Genomic DNA, 21,321 nt, shown 5'->3' on the forward strand with positions numbered 1-21,321 from the left:
ACCCGGAGACCTTGAGCAAACCCATGATGCTGGAATGCCCTATTTCTCTCTGCATACGAGGGAGTAGTCTGCATGATCCCTACAGGCTCCCCTAGCTCTCAGATTCCATGGCGAAGGCTTTGACTTCGGAGACCTTTATGAAAATGTGTTCTCCTTCCCTCCCTCCCTCACTCCCTTTCTCCACCTATCCAGCTGACAAACCCGGAGCAAGTGCATACTTAGTGCTGGGCAGTGTGAACAGGGAGGGGCCTGTTCCAGGCGCTCTCAGTCTCGAGAATCGGTCTCTTTTGATCCAGGCACTAATACCATACTGAAGGAAGCACACGGATGTTTAATCCACCCTGCAATCAGGAAAGACTTCCTGGAGGTGGCATTGTTAGCTAGGTGAGGATGAGAGTGGGGTGGCACTGAAGAAAGGGTGTTCCAGGTAGGGAGAATGGCATGGGCACAGACTAGGAGGTAAGTGAGGCACTTCTGGGAAGCCAGCTGCAGAAGACACAGACAGTGAAGATATAACAGGCCCTCCCAGGTTCCGGCCCTGACCCAGTGCGGTTGAGGACGGACGACCTGGGTTCTTGCCCAGGCTGTGAGTCTCCACTTTGTAATCTTGAGCAAGTGGCTCCTCTGCCCCCAGCCTGTCTTCCTGTGTGTCACATGGGCACGGCTCCCTTTGGCCACAACTTGGGCAGTGATAAAGCCCTAATGAGGCAGAGAAGTGAATGTCCTTCAGAAAAGCCCAGTGTGCACTCTGGGTAGATGGGTTGAGCTGGCCCCTGGCTAAAGCCACAGAGTCGTCCCCACTCTTGCTTGTCCCAGAGCATGACTGGGTGGGAAGGGGGACCAGGCGTGGCAGCTTCCAGGGCACAGGCTGCAGGAACTCCTTGCCAGCAAGCAGCTCTTGGAATCTGCTCCTGGCAGCAAAGCCAATTCCTTCCCTGCCTCCATGGAGACCCGTTTAAAGACGAGGGCTTCTAGGCTCAACAGTGGTCCATCTGCCCAGAGGATTTAGAGCCGCCAGGGAAAACAGCCGCCTCAGGCTGCACGGGAGCAGCAGCGAGTATTTACTGAAGGCCTGGCGGCTGCTCCAGAAGCAGCATTCCTGGCACTGGCGGAGGAGGCATTCAGAGGGTCCAGGCCTTCCAGGATGCCCGCTGGACTCTGAGCATTTCCCAGTGACATTTCAGTGTCCATTCCCCCTACTGCAGCGGTTTCAGGCCCTTATTGTGCAGCTTAAGACCCTAAAGAGAAGACTTTAGATACTTTGGGAAGTTGGAAGCAATCAGGAAAGATTTTTTCCAATTGCCATCCCCTCCTTCTCTAAGCCACATTTGCCTTCACTCCTTCCCTCCAGGACAGGGAGAACGGCGTCCCTCCTGTCCCTCCCTTGCATGAGGCTGCTTCTTGCACAGCTCCAGGAGGCACCCTTCCTGTGCAAGCTGTGCCCAGGACCGTACCATGCAAGCCATTCACTCCAGAGCCCATGTTCTCATCACCTTCTCTGGGGCTTGGTTTCAAAGGACCACAAGACACCTTTCTGTCCTGGTCCATCTTCCTCTCACTGCTCCCTGTCTGTCCTCTTGGGGGGGGAACCCTCTTTTTCCTGCCCAATAAATAAGGGGACCCCTGTGAATCTCATCCATGATTCTCTTTTCTTTTCACTCTACGCACAGTCTGTAGACGAATCATCCACCATATGGTTTCAATTACCATACAATGTTGACCTCTGCAACTGCAGCCCCAGCTCAGACCCGTCCGTCCAATGGCCTGTTGGACATCTGCACCTAACATCCCCTAGAGCCTACAAAATCCAGCTCAGCCTCTCCTCCTAGGATGTGTCTCAGCTGAGCTCTGCTATTCGAGTCAGATGGGCCCTGTCTTGACTCTCTTCTCTCCCTCTTCATCCTCATGCATTCAGTCATCAGAATCCCCCTGGTTTTACCTCCTGACCACGCTTAACTCTGGCCCAGGTCACCATCACCTGCTGAAGTCATTGCCGATACCATCCGCCCTTGTCCCCTCCAGGTCGCCCTCTTCACAGCTGGTGAATGATCTTCCCACACCTGAGCTGCCTCTGCCAGAGTATGGTCCCCATAAGCCTCTTTTCAAAGACAGGGAACACGCCCGATTCATCTTTGACCCAGGGTTGAGCCCAAGTCTGGCCCACAGTGGCAGCTTCATGATCGTTGAATGAATGAGTGACAAAACCTGCTATTCCATATCCTTTCCATGATCTCATCCAATCCCCAGGGGATCCGAGCTCATGATCCCCTCCCCTTGTAGCCCTGGCCTACCCTTTGGTGTTGCTCATGCAGATTCCACCAATCCCAAGAGCTTGGCTCTTGGACCTGTCTCTGAGTCAGGGCCCAGTGCTGCTTGTCCCCAGGGGCTGGCAGACAGGGCCTAGGCTTGCCTCCAAGATCAGAAATCCTGAAACCGGCACCACACCCATCCTGGAACCTGCAGGAAGGTGTGGAAAGTTTCCAAAGGGGCCGCAGGTGTTGGGGTTTAGCCTACGTGTCTTGCCCAGGCTCCCGGGGTCTCCTGGCCACTGCTCAGCAGCTCCTTCCAGTACTGACAGCTGTGCTCTGGCCAGCTCTCTGCAGGAAGGCACGTTCCATTTCATCTGCTGAGGCCTCGTGGATGAGGGAAGGAGAAAAGAGAGGGAGGACAGTGGGGGATGGGGCACACAGAGCCACAGGGACAGAGTGGGTGAGACACACAGAGAGGCAGGGAGAGGAGAGATATTCACAGGGAGACAGGGAGCTCCAGGATGGAGAAAGACAGTGGAGAGGAGGAGAGGGGGGCCAGACGCCGGCAACAGGAGACATACAGAGACACAGAGACAATGGTAGGGAGAGAAGGCAAAAGAGACACACCTAGACAAAGAGAGTAAAACAGAGAAAGGGTCAAGGATGATACAATGAGATACAAAGAGACAGAGACAGAGAAAAGGAGAGAAAAGGTGAAAGAGGAGAGAGGAGAGAGAAAGAAACCCTGAAATGGAAACAAGTGACATGGTGAAGGAGAGACTAATTCACTGAGCACATCAGGGATGGCTTCCTGGAGGAGGAGCCAATGTAGCCAGGACTCCCAGGATGGGTGGGATTCAGAGAGAGATGCAAAGAGCAAGGGCCTGGAGGAAGATTATAGGTCTTGAGAATGGTGGGACTGGTATGGTGTCACCTCCCCTGACCCTGCAAGCCAGACTGCCACTCCAAGGGCATTTATACACAAACAGGGAAGGTGTCCTGCTCTGAGCGAGTACGCCCCCACCATATTTTAGTGCAGAGAAAAGGGCTCCTCTTCTTCTGGGCCCTAGCAGGCCTGTGTCAGGGCCCAGTGAGCAGAGCACAGGCTGGGAACAGCCCAACAGCCCCTCCGACACAGAAAGGCGGGGTGGGACAGAAAACCTGGCTCAACAGCCATCTGGCTGTGTGACCTGAGGCAGCTTCCTTGCCTGCTCTGTGCCACAGTTTCCCCAAATGGTCCAGAGGTCCTCCCACCTCTATGTAATTTCATCACCTGATGACCCAAGCACAAACTACTACTTAGTGAGCCTCCTGGGTACATGAGGCTTTTCCAACATTGTTTCATTTCATTCTCACAGTTTATGAGGAAACTGGAGCTCAGTGAGGGGACAGCACTTGCCCAGGTCACACAGCTGGTAAAAGGGGAAGATATGTCCTCACTCACCACATGTCCCTGTACGCCCACTCTGAAGTACTGGCGGCTGCAAGGGATCCTGAGTTCATGTTTTAGGGGCAGGAAACTGTCAGAAACATGTGTACCTTCCAAGGTTCACCAGATAGGAGGGAAAGCGTGTGAGTGCTCAGCAAGAAGAACCTGCCAATTAACAGGGTAATTTCAAGACAGTGTTGGGGGGCCGTGTGCAGGGGAGGAGGGGAGGACCAGATGTTCCCACAAAAGCTCTAAAGTAACACGGGCTCCCCTCGGCCAGCACACATGTTTTCTCTCCCGTGAGTCTGCTGGGTTTCTAGTTTTCTCCTCCTGGAAGAGGGATCCCAAGCCCATATTTATGTTCCGTCTGAAATTAATGCAAGGGAAACTTTCAAATGCTAATCTAGCTGCCAGGAGCAGCAGCCGGATGTGAAGGGACAGGGGTGTTTGTTTTTGTGAGGAAGTGTGACAGGAGGGTTGCATGGAGGGACCAGGGGAAGGACGGGCACTTGGGGGTCCTGAGGGGGCTTCTCATCTAGCTGAGCTTCCTTGCTCCTTCTCTGTGGGCCAGCCCAGGGCAGGGTGTGGGCCTGGACTGAGGGGACGCGTCTTGCACCCAGTCTTGTGCCAGTACCTCCGACACATGTCCCCACCTCAGAGGCAATAACAGATTAGAGAGGAAACAGGCAGCATGCACCATGCAGTGAGGGAGGGACTCCAGGGGCTACATGGCTGAAGGGGAAGGGGCGGGACTCAGACTAGGGGGTCACTGAGGAGGAGCCTCAGGTGAGTCAACAGAAAGGAAGAAGGAAAGGCCTTCCCGACATAGGGTATGGCACGTGCATGGGCACAAAATGGAAGAAGAGCACGGTGTGTGCTGGCCACCAACAGTGGTTCTGGGTTGTTGGAATAGAAAGTGAAAGGAGAGGTGGGTAATGGTGAGGGTTGGGGCAGGAAGTATGAGTGGTGGCATTTGGAATAGAGGCAGGATAAGACTAAGGGGGCAGGTTTCAGCTAGACCCAAAGAACACTCCCCCAGGCAACTGTCCAGTTCTGTAAGGGAGTGAGTGTCCCATCTCTGGAGGTGTGCAAGCAGAGGATCAATGAGTGCTTGTCAGGCCTGTGCAGAGGAGATTCAGACAACCTACAGGGAGCTGGGCCTGGATGGGTGAAACCCAATTCTGACCCCTTTACTGTCTGCTCCTCTCTGAAGGCTGCTAGAACTCAGGACATTACAAACGAAAGAGTCTCAAGACTTCAGCTGGTCAGTGTAGCTCTGCCCTTAATGATGCAAAGATGGACACGAATATTGAGAAAAACAACCCCATCTGCCATTTTCCCAGCACTTAGATTATACCAAACACTTTGATTTATTTTCTCACTTGAACTCACAACAGTCCTGCTTAGGCCAGCAGACTGGCCCAGTGTCACGCAGGCAGAAAGGGCAGAGATGGGGTTTGCGCCCCCAGAGTGTGTCCATCTAAAGGGCACTTCTTGGAGACAGCCGCCGAAACAGGGGCTCCCTGAGCACAAGGCAGTCTCCCTCTTGGGGCTGGAGCTGCTTCTGGGCTTTTGACACCTGTCTGATAGTTGCCCAGACTGGGGGTTCCCTTCAAGACCTCTCCTAATTGTATACTTCCTCTTAAAAGTATGACCCCCCAAGCCTACCCTCCAAGCCAGCACTCCTGGTTGCTTTAAAATCCCCAAGTTAGAGCCTTTCATTTCCTTTGGACCAAATCCCCTTTCAATCAGCATTTAGTTTAGCGGTGAGGACACAGGCCCTGGGGGTTTTGACCAGCCTGAGCCCTGAGGGCTGGAGCCAGCACTATTCTCTCCTGTCTCCACAGCCCCTTACTGGGACCTCCCATATGTAAGGCATGTGCCAGGTCCTGAGAACCCTGAGATGGGTCAATCAGGGTACCTAAGATGGCTCCAGACCCAGGCAATGGCTGTGCAAAGTGATTTGAGGTGGCATGGGTGCTGTGGGGAGAGTCCGAGACAGAGCCTGTGATGGGTTCTGTGACCTGCAGGGGGCAGTGCCCAGCCCAGGGCTCCCATGGCGTGGTAACACTGCAACAGCCAGAGGCTCCCTTTCTAGAATCACAGCAGCCAGGACCCCAGGAGAGCTCCCTGTTGGACAACACCTTGGGCAGGCATGGGGCCTACCCGTTCCTGAGCCTCACTGTCACTTGGATCTGAGACCCAGTTCTTGGGTCACAGAGCATGTCTGCTCCTCCCTGGCATGGCCCTGCTTTCTCCTGTATGGGTCCTGTCCCTGGAGGAATGTGGACTCTGAGGGGCCGGGACCTTGAAATAATAATGACAACACAAGAGCTCATTTGCAGAGTGATGGCGCTGCCCCAGGCCCTGAGCTGTAGGAGTGCCAGCCCATGGCCCTCAGGCTCACTTTGCAGAGAGGGAATCTGTAGCTGAGAGAAGCTAGACGGCCCAGGCTAAGTGCTGGGTTTCCAACTCAGGCAGCCTGGCTCTGAAGCCCATGCTCTTAATCTGGGACACATTCTCCTCCTGCCTTCTCCCCACGGGCCAGCTAGAGCCTGGACCTACAGCTGACATTCCGTACACCCTTGCTCAGCGATGGAGCAGCCCTGGAGCTGCAGCCTGGGATGAGGGCCTCCATTCTTCTAGACTCTCCCTGTTCCAGAGGGCAGGGTTGGCTCCTGTTAGGGACAAATTAGCAGATGGGATGTTCCTCTGGCTAGCTGGATGCTCTGAACAGGAACAGTGACTCTGGCCAAGGACTGCAGCCCAGAGTAGGCGTGCCAGCTGCCAGATGTGTGCATGGTGGGGCAGCAGAGTCCCTTGAAGCACGGTCGGAAATTCTGAAACACTTCCGGACACGGTGGCCTTGTACTCCAGTGCTGGGGTGTGGCCGGCCATGGGCGTGTGCCCAGGAGGAGAAAGCAGCTGGACGTGTGCCGCCCATTTGTCAGGCCTTTTGTTTCTAAGGTTGAAAAGGCCCTTCATGGGCTGTGGCCACTCTTTTGTGCCCAATCATAAGCTCTGAGGGGCTTCTTTCTGCTCCTGAGGCCACGAGTGGAGAACAGGGCAGGGAGGGAGTGGGTGTGAGTCTTGTCCTGAGGACTATAGGATGATGAGAGAAATCAGAAGTAGCTGGACCTGCATCCAGAAAATTTCAACTAGTCTCACCTCCTCCAGGAAGCCTTCTGTCACTTACTCTGCCCCTTTTCAGTGCCATCACTCAAATCTCTGCCAGATATGCATGGAATTGCCGACTGTTGGGGCTGGAAGGGATGTTAGCCCTCACCCTGTCTAAGCCCCTCTCCATGCAGCCGAGGGAGGAACGTCTCTGCAAAGGCAACATGGAAGGTCAGAGAATGCAACGGGTGTCCACAACACCAGCCTGCTTCCCCTGCCTGCCCCTAAGTCCTTGACTTCGCCCTGACCTTACCCTCCTTTCTTCCTTCCCACTGATTCCCTCCTTACCATCTGCTGCCTCCCCTTCCTAACCCTCCCCCCTTGCTTAGCACTAAACACCCTCCCGCAGCCTCTGACTGCACGGCGGGACCAACGGCGGTACCTGGGACCCTATTTCTAGTTGGTTCTGAGGGTTTTCATTTGTCAATCCAGTCTTACCTTCCGAAGGGCAGGTATGAAATTGCTGAACCCTTGGGTTTCCCACTGGGGCGCAGGGGATGTGGGTTCCAGTCCAGTTTTTGCTGTGGGTAACATAGGGCAGGGGGCACTTCTACTCATGGGCCTCAGAGTGAGCAGGTTCGTCTGCTCATTCATTCATTCATTCATTCATTCAAGGGGATACTGAGGGCCTCCTCAGCGCTTAGGGAGGGGCAGCCTGGACTGCAAGATGATGGTGTGCGGGGCACGAACTGGGCTGTGATAGGGGATCCTGCGGGCCTGTGGGAGCCCAGAAAGGAGGTCATGGAAAGCCGGGACGGGGACAGGAAGGGCATTCCCACTAGAACAGAGGGCCCAAGCAGTAGCTGGATGAGTTTTTTAGGGAGACTGGCCATCAGGAGGAATAACCTAGTCAGTGTTGACCATCATTTCCTTCCAGTTCAAAGATTCTTTTCCTTCCCATCTGCACCTTGATTTACCCATCTGCCAAATGGAAAAACAAATACCATCCTGTCTTGTTCCAAGGGGAATTGAGGACCTGGAGGTCATGTGTGCTGATGGGTCTGGGTATTCTTAGGCAGGGTGGTGCCCACTCTTGGGAGCAACTGCTGCTGTTATTAATAAAAAAGATGTGTCCCTGGAAGTGGGTCTTCCAGCCCAGTCATACTGTTCCAGGTGATGCCAGTGGCGTCCCTTTGAGCCTTGCCCCAATTACAGATTCATAAACAAATAAATAAAGTGGTTGCTGGTTTAAGCTTAAAAAAAAAAATGTTAAAGGTGTTTGGTACGTTGGATTCGATCTTTCCCTCCTCTTAAGTCTCCGTCTTCACTACCAAGGGGCCTCTGTGTCCCAGCCCTATAGGCATGTTCCTGAGTGTGGGTCTGTGGCACTTCTGCTGGGGTGAATGAGATCCTGGCACCAGCCTGGAAGCTGGGTGTGCTGGCTGTGCGGGTGCTCAGGGTAACAGCTACAGCTCCTCTGTTTCTCGCGCTCGCACAGCCTGCCTGTTACCCTGCTTTCTGCCTGGACCTCTGCTTCTTGCGGGGGCAAGTGGCAGTAGCCCTACTTGGAGGAATTTCCAGATCCTGAAGGCTCTTAGCTCCACACTCCTCCCAAGGAATCTAAGAGGGACTGAAGCAAGCTATGCCAGAATGTTCGAATGCTATGGTGATAACGTTGGGATATCAGAATCACAAGGTCCTGAAACAACAGGATGCGAGGGTCAAAGGGCTTGGCAATGTCAGAAGTTAGAATTATTTTCAGATTATAGTTCATGAGGGTTGTAGAATATGTGATAATCTGTGGTAACCTCTGGCTCTCAGACTTTGAAATGAATGACCCTAGAGGTCTCCCCTTGAGTCTGGCTATGTCTCCAGCCCAGCTCTGCCAGTTCCTATTTACTCTATTCCAGGCTGCAGGATGGTTGAACAACATATCCCGAGAAAGCCCCAGTTCTCTGGAGTGAGGGACAAAATTGTCATAATCTTCTAGTGCCTGGGACTGAGAACCCCCTGAGGCCTGGGGTCTAAGAGATGCCATGTGACTGAATGGAATGAACTTGATTTGGGGTGATTTGGTCCAGGATGTCTTTCCAGAACATTCCTAAGTGCTGGCAATTCTGAGGAGGTTTACGCCTGCCCTGGAGCAGTTCATTGGCAGTGGGATGTTCACTGAGCAGGGCGCACTAGGATAGGATCACGAAGCGGCCTGGAGGGCAGCATCCACACTTATATCCTGTTTGGTCAGCACTGCTGTAGGAAATCTTACAACCTGCGTCTTGAGATGACTGCAGGTCCGTGGGCCCTCACTGCCAGTCAGCACTCTCTGTGTTCCTAGCGGACACAGCAGGTACATGGCAGGCATGTGCCCTAATCCTGATCACAGCGGATATCACTAATCAATCAGGACCTCATCTCTGCCGAGCTCTGATGCGGTATTATCACCCCTTGTACCATCCCACTCCAGGCAGCCACTACCAATCTACCACTACCAGCCCAGGATATGAAATCTATCTAACTTCCGGTCCATGTCAGTTCTTGTGGCCAGTCTCTCTTGAATTTAGGTCAAATGTTCTCTTCACACCAAGAACCCTCCCGCCTTCCCCCTCTTTCTCCGCAGATGCCTTCACATTTTACTCTGCAGAGTGGAACTCCTGTTAGAAGCCATCGCTGAGAACTCTCTCGCCTTCCCACCACCAAATTACACGCCTGCTGGCCTCCTCCCTCCTTCCCTTGGATTACAAGTGAGAAGGTGCCCTCTCCCACCCAAGGCCACACCCTCTGCCTGAGCTCCGGTCACGCCCCTGCCTGCCTTCTCAGATCCCTGGGCCAGTAATTTGTTCCCACTGTCTCCTGTATCATTCTTCCTCTCTAGTCTTTCCATTATGTTTTAAGCATGCTCAAGTCTCTCCTATCTGTAGAAAAAGTGGGTGGAATAATACAGTTACTAACTTTTTATTTTGCTAAGGGCTTAAAAGCCCCATTTGTCTTATATCACCACCATTTTTAGAAAAGGATATTGAACTTCAAACACAGTAGATAAAAGATCATTTCAGACTAAAAGATAAGCCAGTGAATTGCATAAAATTAGCTAATAAAAAAATTATTGCCTTGTATTTATTTTTCTCAGTTATTTGTAGATCAGAGGAAACCCAAAAACCTACCTAAGATCTTTGGGGGCCCTTCAGGGTCAGCTTGTCCACCTGGCATGATGCTGGCAGTCAGGATCAGGCCTCCCCTCCCCTGGGGCTGGCTCACTTCTCCATGGCAGTGGCCTGGTTCATTCCAGAAAGCTGGTTAGCACACTGGTCACAGCTACCTCCTGGAGAGGCAGGGCTTCCATTCAGGCCCTCAGATGTCACCCAGGCCTGCTCAGAGCTTTCACACATGTCTGTACCCCTACTGTCCCTGAGCCTGCTGAAGAGTTGTTCTGCTGGCCTCCAGAAAAGGCCCAACAGCACCTCGAAGCAGAAACATCACAGACACCAGGAGAGTATTCTTTTGTGAGCTGCACCAGCTAAAAAGGCAACCTCCCCACAAAATCGTCAACACTTCTAGAAGTATACAGCAAGGGTACCATGTAGAGGAGAAATGGCCAGGACTCATACGCAAGAGGCCAGGGCTCCAAGGTCTGCCTGCATGGCCTTGCGGAAGCCATTCAGTCTCTTGAGGCCTTGGCTTTCATCTGGAAAATGTGTGCATTAAAACTCATCTTGCCATATTACTGTGAAGATCAAAGGTAATGTAATCCAAGAGGCTGGCACATAGTAGGGGTTTTATTATAAGGATCCCTCCACTCTGGTGGAGAGCTTTAACCCTGTTATCTAAAATGAGTGTATTCAGCATAATCTGGTGAGGTGGGCACATTATCCCCATTTCACAGAGGAGAGGCTGAGGCCCCTGGGGGTGAGAGGCTTTCCCAGGCTCACTTAGCTGACAGTGGTAGAGCCATGTTTTATACCTGGCATCCTGACTCCAAAGCTCTGACTCTTTGCCCCAAATCCCCCTGTGGAGCAGAACAGAGGAGGGGCCAGTCTGCCATAAGCACTGGAAAGGCTTTAGCAAATCTCCCGGCTCTTAGGAATTCTGCAAACAATCCCTTCCCCACTCCGGTTCAAACCTGCTCCGAAGGCAAAGAAGCAGATCTTGTCCTCATTCTCCTGAAGAAGCGCCATGACCCTCTTCCCCATCCGCTCGTTCCTCTTGTAGATGAGCTCCTGGCGGAAGTAGCTGTCGATCTCCTGGGCTGTCACCTGCTCATGCGGCGGGAGCGTGGTGTTGATAAAGTTGGGCAGCTGTAAAGGTAAGACAGAGGCTGCCTTCAGTTCTTTCTGAGCAACGTGGGCCTCACACAAACACACACGGTCCAGGTGGGTGAGCAACGTACCTTTCTTATGTCCCTACCGTGGGATATGTTTTGTATATGCTTTTTCATCATATTCCAGTTTCATAAATGAAGAAAGCAAGAGTAGAAAGGTCCAGAGACATGTGCAAAGCACACACCTAGCAAAGAGGCCAAGCCAGGAGGAGAGCCCGGGACGGCTGCACTCCCGCATGCGCCCCTCCTGTGTCTCTGCCTTGTCGGACCGCAGCTGCCAGACACGGAGGTCCTGGGAGGCAGGGCAGAGCTCAGCTGCTTCACTGCTCTCACCAGCAGCCTGGCATGGGCACGCAGACGGAATTCTGTTCGAGCAGGTGTGCAGAGTCAGCTGAGCCGCCTGCTGTAGCAGGAAGGCCATGGGGTATGGGCTCAGGCTGACCTGGGCTTTAGGCCCTGTTCTGACACTGTGTGACTTTGGCTAAGTTACTTAAATTTTCTGAGCCTCAGTTTCCTCATCTGTAAGATGGGGCTGACAATATTTTGTGAGAGTTACATGAGATGATGAGTGCTGTCATGAGCTGCTTTCAGTCCACTCTACCTACAGAGATGAGAGCAGGGGTCTTAGCCTTTGCTTTTCCCAACGCCTGAGCGCTGGTTGGCCACCATCCATTGCGACCACTATCTCTCCATCCCCAGCTCCACCACTTCTCAGGACATAACCCAAACCCCTCCATCTTTCTTAGAAACTTCAGCTTCAAGACTATAGCCTCCTCCCGTTTAGCAACCTGGCCTGGAACTGCCCAGATTTCTCAGGCCTGGGCCCACTGTCCACCCCCAGCCATGTGACCTGGGTCAACATCATTGACATGTTCTTGAACTAGGCAGAGAGCAACTTGAGCTCAGAAGCAGAGCCTTTATCAATGCCTGTAACAGAATAGGTGTCCCATAAAGGTTTCTGAAACCTTGAACATGAAGTTGTGCTGTCTTTCCTCACCACACTGCCTCCTCCTGCGTTCTTCCATTCCCAGATAGTGTCTCTCCACCTGGGTGGTGGGTCCAGGGGTCCTACACCATGCCCTGCAACACACTGGTGCGGCCTCAGAGGAAGCCATGGCCATGGAGGAAAGAGAACAGGCTCTTTCCTTCCCCACATCTGTCAGTGTCATCCCAACCTCCAAGCTCCTGCTCTCAGCATGTCTTCCTCCGAATGTTCTTCCCTTTCTCTGTCTCCACCAACCCAGGCCTAAAGCACAGGACACGTGGCCCAGCTGACTGATGGACTAGCTGGTTGGAGAGTCTGGCATGAGGAGACTAATTTCCTGCAGGTTTTAGCCCTCAGAAGAGTCATGTGGCCCAGCCACATGGCTTCTAGAGCCACTGATGAGTTGTCAACACTCTTTCTGAGGAAAATGAAGGCGTCAACGGAGGCTGAACCCTGAGGGACTTGGAGAAGGCCGGACATCTGTCTCTGATCTCTGCTGGCCAGGGACCAGTGTGTTCCAGGGTAAGAGGGGAGGGGCTGCTCTGCCAGAAAGGCCTGATGGGTTGTTCTAGGATGAACAGGACAATGATATGGCTGGTGTCTCCTGTAGAGTTGTATGTAGCAGCCATGCTGGTGCCTGACAGGGCCAGCACAGAGTTGGTGCCCAGGGCCTTTTTGGCAAATGGATACATGAAGAAATGGAGTTCTTACTCCCTCTGCAACCGTGGAAGGGATGATTGGCAGCCCTGACACCATAGGCCACACTTGGCCATGAGAAAGGCAATCCTGTAGGCCTCCGAGTGGAGGGGGAACACAGAAAGCTGAGACTCAGAGGGGTTATTTCTGGAAACATAACCCTCACAGGCTTCTCTTCCTTCCTTGAACATGGGAAAGAATGTAAAACAATGTTGTACCAACAAATAAATATTTGTTCACTCAGTGAATGAATGGATGAATGAATGAGCTGAGAGGCAGTAGAGTTATGGTGGTAAGAATGTGGGTCCTGAGGTCAAGCAGCCAGGGCGACAGCTGGAATCCCTCCTTCACCATTTACCAGCTGGGTGGTCTCTACAACCAAGTGACTTGGCCTCTCTAGACTCAGTTTAGAAATTGGTAACATGAGGGTAATATATTTATTGTCCACACTCAGACACTTTTGAGAGTGAAAGCTCATATATAATTAAGAGTCAGAATAATTAACAGGTGTGGGGCAGTCTACCTTAACCTTGAACCTGGAATTTCCTGGACAAACCCAGACACATATTCACCCTGTTAGGTGCCTCCTCTGGCTCCTCAATCCCTTGGTACCCCTCTCAAAGCTCGGACCCCGCAGTGTTCTCATTTGCAAGTCTGACTCCCCACTGGGAGCAGCAGACCCAGTCTGAGGGTGCTCTGTGGCCCCTTAGCTCCACAGGGTCGGACCAGTGAGACTTCTCAGAAGGTGTCGGTTGGATGAATGGGGTGAAGAAAAGGGATGAGGCCATTGGGGTCGGTGACGCATGAAGACTGAGCACTTAACTGGTCGTGGGTCAGGGGAGCCTACACTGAGGTCACATCCCACGGCCCTACTCCAGCTCTGCCCAGCCATCTTCTCACCACCCCATCTCAGACCCATCACTTTAGGGCCCTGGGGACATGACATGTCCTCTTTAAAATCTTATCATGCATCTTGCACTTAAACTTGTGACAGAAGATTTAAAGCTCCCAACAAGTCTAATGACATCATTAATTTGCTCCCATCCCCGCCTGGGCCCAAACCCAGGCCCCATCCTTGGCATGAAGTGAAGGCCCATCAGCATGAAACAGGCAGAGAATGTGGGCCAGCCACTGGGCAGCCCAGGGACCCCGAGTGCTTGCCCAGCTCCTTTGAAGCTTTCATGTTAAACTTCCTGATTCTTGTCCTCGTTAAATTTTAAATTTTTTTAGCTTCCTAAGGAATGAATGTAGATTCATCTTTCCACAAATGCACCCCCTTGGTCAGGAAGCAGAGGAGGCAGGGCCTCTGCCTGCATCCTGGACAGAATGCTGCTATCTCTCTGTCACCTCCCTCTCCATCCCCTGCCCAAAGCCACTCTTTACTGTAGCCTCTGCCATTGCAGGGGAAAGTGATGACACCAGCTCTGTCCCCCAGGCTAGGGCACAAAGCTGACATCTAGTGGAGACTTCTTTTGTGCCATGCACTGTGCTATCACTTTCCAAATGGATCTTCCTTAATCCCTACAACAACATAGGCAGTTCACCCGCCAGGGACAGATCAGTGGTTCTGGACACAGGCTCAAAGAAAATCTGAGCTTGCCATCCCCCGAGGCCATCCCATTCTTCTCTCCCTCAGCCTGGTGTTCGCAGGGCCCTGGCCTGAACTCCCCTCCCCGCAGACCAGCCACACTGCGGCCAGGACATCTCTGGTGGTGACTAGGTCTCCTCTGCAACCCAGCTCTTTGTCTGCTCAGGGGTCACCAGCCTCTCCCCAACAGATGGACAGGCCAGGGCTCTGTCACAAAGCAAATGGCTGGTGAAATGCCTATGAGCCTCGTGGTGTCAGAGTTCTCTCCTCCCTCACTCCCTCCCCCACCAGAAGAGTCAGAGGTCTCAGAATCCTAAGCCTCCTGTGGCCAGGTCTCTGGATCCTTCCCCCCCTTCACTCTCTATACCGAACCATGGCCAAGGTGTACCTTAAGACATTTGTCCATGCACCAGCCGCTCACTGATGCACGCTCGTGCCAGGCCCTGTGCCGACACCCAGACCAAGAGATAGGCACCACACTCTTGCCCCAAGGAGCTCCAGGTCCAGTGGGGTGGTGCATGAACAGAATGACATGGGCTGGCCCCAGCTGTGCCTCCAACACAAACTCATCTCCTCCTGCTCTCTCTTGCCTCTGGCTTGTTCACATGCAGTTTCCTCTGCTGGAACAGTCTTCTTCCTCCAGTCTGTGGCCAACTCAGGTTCTTCTCTGACCTCTCATTTTACAGGAATCTTTCCTTCTTTCCCCAGCTCCAGCCCCCATCCCCAAGCCCATCTAAATTCCTCCTCCTGCCACAGGCTCCAACTCATCCTCTACTGCCCCTCATGGCAAGGGTCACACTTTGGTGCCATTGCTGGATGAAGCTCCCTATCTCTCCTCTGAGCCTGTGAACGCCACGAGGGCAGCTCTCTCGGGCTTCCCCATGTCCCTTTTCATGACACTGCGCCTGTCCTGCTCTGTGCCAGGCACTGCTCTAGCCAGTGGAATATGTCAATGAATAAAACAGGCCCAAGCTGCCTTCAGGGAGGTCCTGCTCTAGTGGGGAAAGACAGACAATAAATAGTCACTAATTAGTGAATCAAGATTTATAAGCGGGCGAGAAAATGATAAAGGCCACGGGGGAAAAGCAGAGCATAAGAAAGGCGATGAGAGCACAGGAGTGAGGGGCAGCCTGCAATTCTAGGCCAGGCAGTTGGGGCCCGCCTCATTGAAATGACGATATTCGAATTAAGTCCTGAAGGCAGAGTGGGGTGAGGCACAGTGACACCCAGAGAAGGGCATTCCTGGCAGAGGGAACAGCCAGTGCCGAGGCGAGGCATGCCAGGTGGGCTCATGGAGCAGCAAGGGGTCCATACAGCTGGAGCGGGGGGTGTGAAGGGAGGGAAGAGGTCATGGGTTGGTAGGGGGGGCAACCAAGGGGCCACACAGGCCATTGTAGAGACTCTGGCTTTTCCCCTGAGGAGAATGGGGAGTCACTGCAGTGCCCTGAGCAGAGAAGAGGCCTGTTCTGACTAATTCAGCTGTTTGTTGAATGAATGGAGATTCCAACACCATGACACAGAGAGCATAGCAGGCCTAGAGTTGCCTGGGAGAGTATCCAACTCCATCCAGGGGGTCCGGGAGAGTTTCTCAGAGGAGGTGACATATGACCAGGAGGGAGGAGCCTGGACGCAGGCAGAAGGGTCTGAAAGGCAAACTGCATTGGGGAACAGCTGCACGTAGCCTGGGTCAATAAGACAAGCTCTGTGCTGTGTGTGGGGCACCTGCGCTATGACATGGTCAGGAGATAGCAGGACACAGGGGGCCTCGAATGTTGGGCAAAGTGTCTTGGAGTTTATTCTGAGGACAATGGGAGGCCTGATGGACCTATGCTCAGCTTCTCGGGGTCCCACCCACTGTTTGTCCAGCTTGTGGGTGATTTTTCCTCTAGGCTTCGAATCAAGGCAGAACACTCGGGGATAGACTCCAGCCCCAGCTCTGAGTAACTGTGGGCTTTCCCTTCCCTGGGTTTTAATTTCACCAGATGCTGAACGGAACCTCCCAGGGGACACCCTGTTCTTCCAGGCCAAGCTTCTAGGGTCTATACACATTAGGCTCAAGTACTGCTCCTGATAGCTTGATAATGAGTGGTATGACTTTGGCCAAGTCTCTTCCCCTCTCTGAACCTCAGTTTCCCCATCTGTAAAATGGAGATCCCAATATTACTACTTATCATGGCTGGAGAGAAGAATGCCTGTGCTTGGCACACAGTAGGCATCTAATAAATGACTGATGGGATCACATGGGCCTGGCCTTAGGAACTAGTGACCCAGAGGTCGTCTGGGCCTGAAGAGGGCAGCCTCACCTGTGATGTGTCGTGGTTGAAGATGACGGCATTGAGGTCCCCGCAGTTGTAGTGCTTGATGAGGTCCTCCGTGGTGTAGGGTGCCTGCAGGCTCCCAGCCCGCACACTCTCATGCTGCAGCAGGGTCTGGTTCAGGGCAAACAGCACCTGGGCAGAGGGAAGAAAGAGCAATGAGGGCTGTGCTCAGGGACCTGGCTGAGGTCCCTGACACTTCCAGGACTGGCGCTTTGCCCTCTGTACTTTGGGGCAACAGGCCCTGAAACAGAGAAGGTGTGTGGGGCTGGCACCAGCTGGCGCAGTCTGAGCATTTCCACACTTCCCGCTCCCTACTCACCGGCCTCTGAACACATGCAGCCAGTTCCCATCCCCAGCCCTCTGCCCCCATGGCCCCCACTCCTGCTCGGAGTATTAACATCCTATCTAATGATGTGATAAAATGAGAACCTTGGTTGTGTCTGGGTTTTGGAATGATGGGTAAGTTTTTCTTTGGACTCCTTTCTTTTCCTGTGTTTAGGAAAGTTCTAGAATGAGCATAAACTCATTTTGTAATCAAGAGCACCCCAAAACAAAGCAAGCAAACAAATGATCAAAATAAGCTTAGATGTCAAGGCCTAACCTAAATGCCACCTTCTCTGGAAGCAGTCTTCATCCCAGGTGAAGACCTAGGAGCTGGGCTCTAGGTCAGACCCAGGCTGACATTCCGCATGTTTTCTCACGGGCCTCTATGCTCCGGGCCACAATGTTGGGCCCTGGGGACGCAGCTGTGTCTCAGGCGGACTGGCCAGGCATTGAGATCACTTGAAGTGCTACACACAAAATGAGATGCCCAGGTCCCACCCCTGGGATTGTAATCTCTGAAGTGGAGCCTAGGATGTGGATTTTAACAGCTCCTGGGAACTTCTCCACAGCCTGACTGCTTCTGGTGTTTGAGGGCCAGGGGTCTAATAGAACATGGCCTGCCCAAGGTACGAGGTCCCTGAGAGATGACCGAAAGGTCCCATTTTGATGGGAAACAGAGGCTCATGAGGGGAAGGGACTGGCTCAATTTCACACAGCGACTGTATCCCAGACTCTCTTGGCCAACAAAGAGGAGGAGCCTGACATTATGTGAGTTATTTAGCACAGATATAGGAAAACACTTGTTGCAATTCCTGTGCAAAGCGTCAGGAGGTGGTCTCAGGCCACCTGTCCCACCAGTCCTCGGGCCCTGCTTATTCTGTTTGCACACTGTCCTGGGTGACAGTCTCCCAGCCTCTTGAGCCACACCAATTCAGGCCCAAGCATCTCTCACCAGATCCACTGCATTAGCCCCTCCCCTGCCTTCCTTACAGACCCCCTCCCCTCCCACCTATCCCATATTCTGCCATTGTCATCTTTTAAAAGCACAAATCTGATGGTCTCCTCTTTTTGGCTCAAAACTTTCATGTGTGCCTCCTGCCCCCAGGATAAAGGCCTAGCTCTTCAAGAGAGTCTTCAAGGCAGTGACTTGGACCCTGCTGAGGTCAATGACCTTGTTTCCTACCCGCCCTTGTGTCCTCAAATGTTCAACTACTCAGCAATCTCTGTGCATACCACCTCCATTCTCCACTTTTAAATTCAGACTTGGCCATCCAGGCTCAGCTCAGATATCTCCTCCACTAAACTTCCCTGACCCCTCTGTGGGACTCCCAAGGTCTCCCTGTATTCATGCCCTTGGCCGTGGAACTCAGGAGCTCCCTCCCATTCTGGCTCTATGTCCAATGGGAGGTTAATAACCACTTCAAATGGTGGCCTGAAAGCTTGAAGGTGCTGCAGCTGCCTCTTGCATCTCCACCACTGCCCTGAAGGCAGCCCAGGCTACCCTGCTGGGGGATGAGACAGGTAAGGCCGAGCCACACTGCTTCTGTTGTCCCGTCAAGGCCATCCTAGCCCAGGCACAGCCAGTCAGCCCCCAGACATGCAAGAGAGCCCAGCAGAGTCCACTTGCAACTGGGCCCAGGCAGCTGAGCAAACACTCACTGCCCTCGCCACACAGCACAACTGTGGCAACACTTCCCTCCATGTTTCCCTCCACCACTGCGTGGACATTAGATTGTAACTGCTGTTAGCTACTGGTCTCTACCAATAGGCTATGAGCTTCTTGAAAAACAGGAAGTGCCCCTTAGTCACTTTGTACGTGCAATACCCAGCATGGGACCTGAAAAAGCATGTTACCCCACCCTTTCCTTAGCACTGTGACACCTGCTGTGGTCACTTAGTATGTGTCAGGAAGGCTGGTTGGTAATCCCTCAGACTGGCTCCTAGAGTGTTGGCACTCTGTCTGCATTTGGGACACACCACCACCACATTGTAGAAGTTCCCCCCAAGTGATATTAGCTATGTGGTACCAGAACACATAATATAAACAGAAAAGCTCATGCAATAGGTACACAAAATCTGGCCAAAAATACCGTCATGGGCAATGGGGCCAAGCTGTGCTTGTTAGATCAGCTCCACCCATCTCCTCCCACTCTTGTTTCTGGCGGTCAGGAGAGCTGGATTGAGCTTGGATGCAGCAGCCCAGGCTGCTCCCCTTAATGAGCTGGCTGGAGATGAGGTCAGACCCCAGCACCCCACCTCTGGGCCTTCTCCAGGCTCTGGCCACTACCCCTGAAATCTGATCTGCAGCCACCTGGTGCAGGGTGTTGATGGCAGCATGGTGGCTGGGGATGGATCACAGGAGGCAGTGGACCTGTTGCTGAGGACATTGCTAAGGCAACAGGCACTTCCTCCCACATGGCACATGCCTCGGATGAAAGCATCCGTGTCAAGCTGGAAGGCTCTGCTTTCCTCCTCTGGGGGCTGAGACGCACAGACCTCCTGTGACCACACCCTGTTGCTGTGCACACCTGCCCGGATGCTTCTCAGAGTAGGCTTGGCCAAGCACCACCTGGCCTACGATGAGGTCATCTGCCCAGGCACCCAGAAGACATGCCTAGTGGAGAAATGGCTCCCTTGGTCCTTCTTAGCCACACACAGTCATTTCCTCAGTCATGAGGCCCTCATGGAGCTGGGACGTAATCTAGTGAATTAAGCACTTACAATCTGCAGGGTGCTAAGAACAGCTCTGGCATGTAGAAAGTGCTGGATAAGTGCCTGCTAAATGACACTTGGAAGAAAACAGTTAGACCTTAACTTTTCTCAGTTGGAGCTGGAAGGCCCCTGGAGGTCATCAAGTCCAGTGGTTTTTCAAATCTTTATAGCCATGGAATCCTTTCTTTGTTGTTATTGTTTTTTAGAGAAGTCTTATTTGGAACTCAAAATGTGGAGCAGATGAAAATGGAAACTTCCCTGATTGACATAAAGGAGGCAGACTGGAACCTGACGTCTCTCTAAGTTCAATGTCCCCTGCAGCAGGGACTCTCAGAGCTTCTCTGTGGAACTCATGGGTACACTGGAGCCCAGTTTGAGAACCACTGATCTCATCCTGTGCCCTCAACCCATAGAAGAGAAGAGGAGCTAGGGGCCCAGAGTGGGCAAGATGCGGCTCGCCCAAGTCCACACTGTGACCTGGGGGTAGAGTGGGTTCACACCCCAGTCTCCTGACACCCAGCCCATGATGCTTTGCAGTGCCCTGGACCTGTGGGGCTGGATTTCCGGCTGTCCACTGGTACAGTCCACGTTCATCCTGAACACATGGCCATACTCATTGTTTTTCTGGAGCCTTGTAGCCAGGAATGCCCAGGGGGCATTTATTATTAGCTTGTTACAGATAGAAAACTGAGGCTAGATCACTGAAGAGGCATCCAATAGAGTGTGATGGGGCTGGGACTGAAACCCAAGCCTGTTATTCCAGATGCTCTCCTCTGGGTGGGGTTTGGTGCCTCTGGCAGGTCCTGGTGCTTCCCTTGGTCTTGGCACTTATCCCACTGAAGTGTCCATTTAAGATAATTCCCTGTGCTCTGCCCGTTTGGACCTTGGTGAGGGCAGGAAGCCTGCCCCTCTGTTCACTGTTGAACAGTAGACATTCAGGAACTGCTTCAGAAAGGAGGAGGCTGACTCTGAATCACAGCCTTTCCCCCGCCTCCCACCTGGTATCCATCCTTTGCAATTTATGAAAGAGTCCCACCCAGTCATTACTAGGATCGCTATGTTTAGTGAGCACATAGTATGTGTCAGGAACCCTTTAAGCTCATATTAATTAATTAACCTTTACAATAACTCTGAGGTAGGTCTAGTATTAGCTCTATTTAATAGATTAAAAAACAAACAAATAAACAACAAAGACACATTAACTCACCCAAGGTGACAAAACTAGAGGGGGGGTGGGATGTGCACTTGAATGTGGGCACTCCAGCCATGGAACTGTCCCCTTGGTCTACCACTGCTCACCAGAGCCTCCCTCTGCTCTCCGTGAGAGACAGCCAGCAGAGATAGTGTCCCTAATATAGACGAAAAACCAAAGAAGCAGAGGGGAAGGACAGGCCTAAGGTCACATAGCTTGTAAATGACAGAGCTAGGATTTGAAATCATGTCTGCCTGCATCCAGAACAAGTCCCCACGACCAGGACTTCAAAGTAAAATGTTCTCTGTCATGAGCATATTGGTGATTCCAATAGGCACAGGGAAGCTACACTCATTCATTCATTCGACAAGCGTTTACCTTCTGTTCATTCTCTGC

General features: G+C 52.7%; 1 protein-coding gene across 1 annotated transcript in view; it reads right to left on the bottom strand.

Annotated features, from left to right (window-relative positions):
* The window catches only part of TRABD2B (TraB domain containing 2B), a 195,479-nt gene that overhangs the window by 19,004 nt on the left and 155,154 nt on the right, over positions 1-21,321 (bottom strand). Inside the window, exons 3-4 of the mRNA XM_081143931.1 lie at positions 16,683-16,829; positions 10,913-11,087 (exon numbers count right to left, since the gene is read on the bottom strand). Of these exons, the coding sequence (XP_081000057.1) occupies positions 10,913-11,087; positions 16,683-16,829 (322 nt within the window). The remainder of the gene's footprint in view (positions 1-10,912; positions 11,088-16,682; positions 16,830-21,321) is intronic.

This window comes from Miniopterus schreibersii (assembly GCF_964146895.1).
Source record: "Miniopterus schreibersii genome assembly, chromosome: 8".
Classification (NCBI taxonomy): domain Eukaryota; kingdom Metazoa; phylum Chordata; class Mammalia; order Chiroptera; family Miniopteridae; genus Miniopterus; species Miniopterus schreibersii.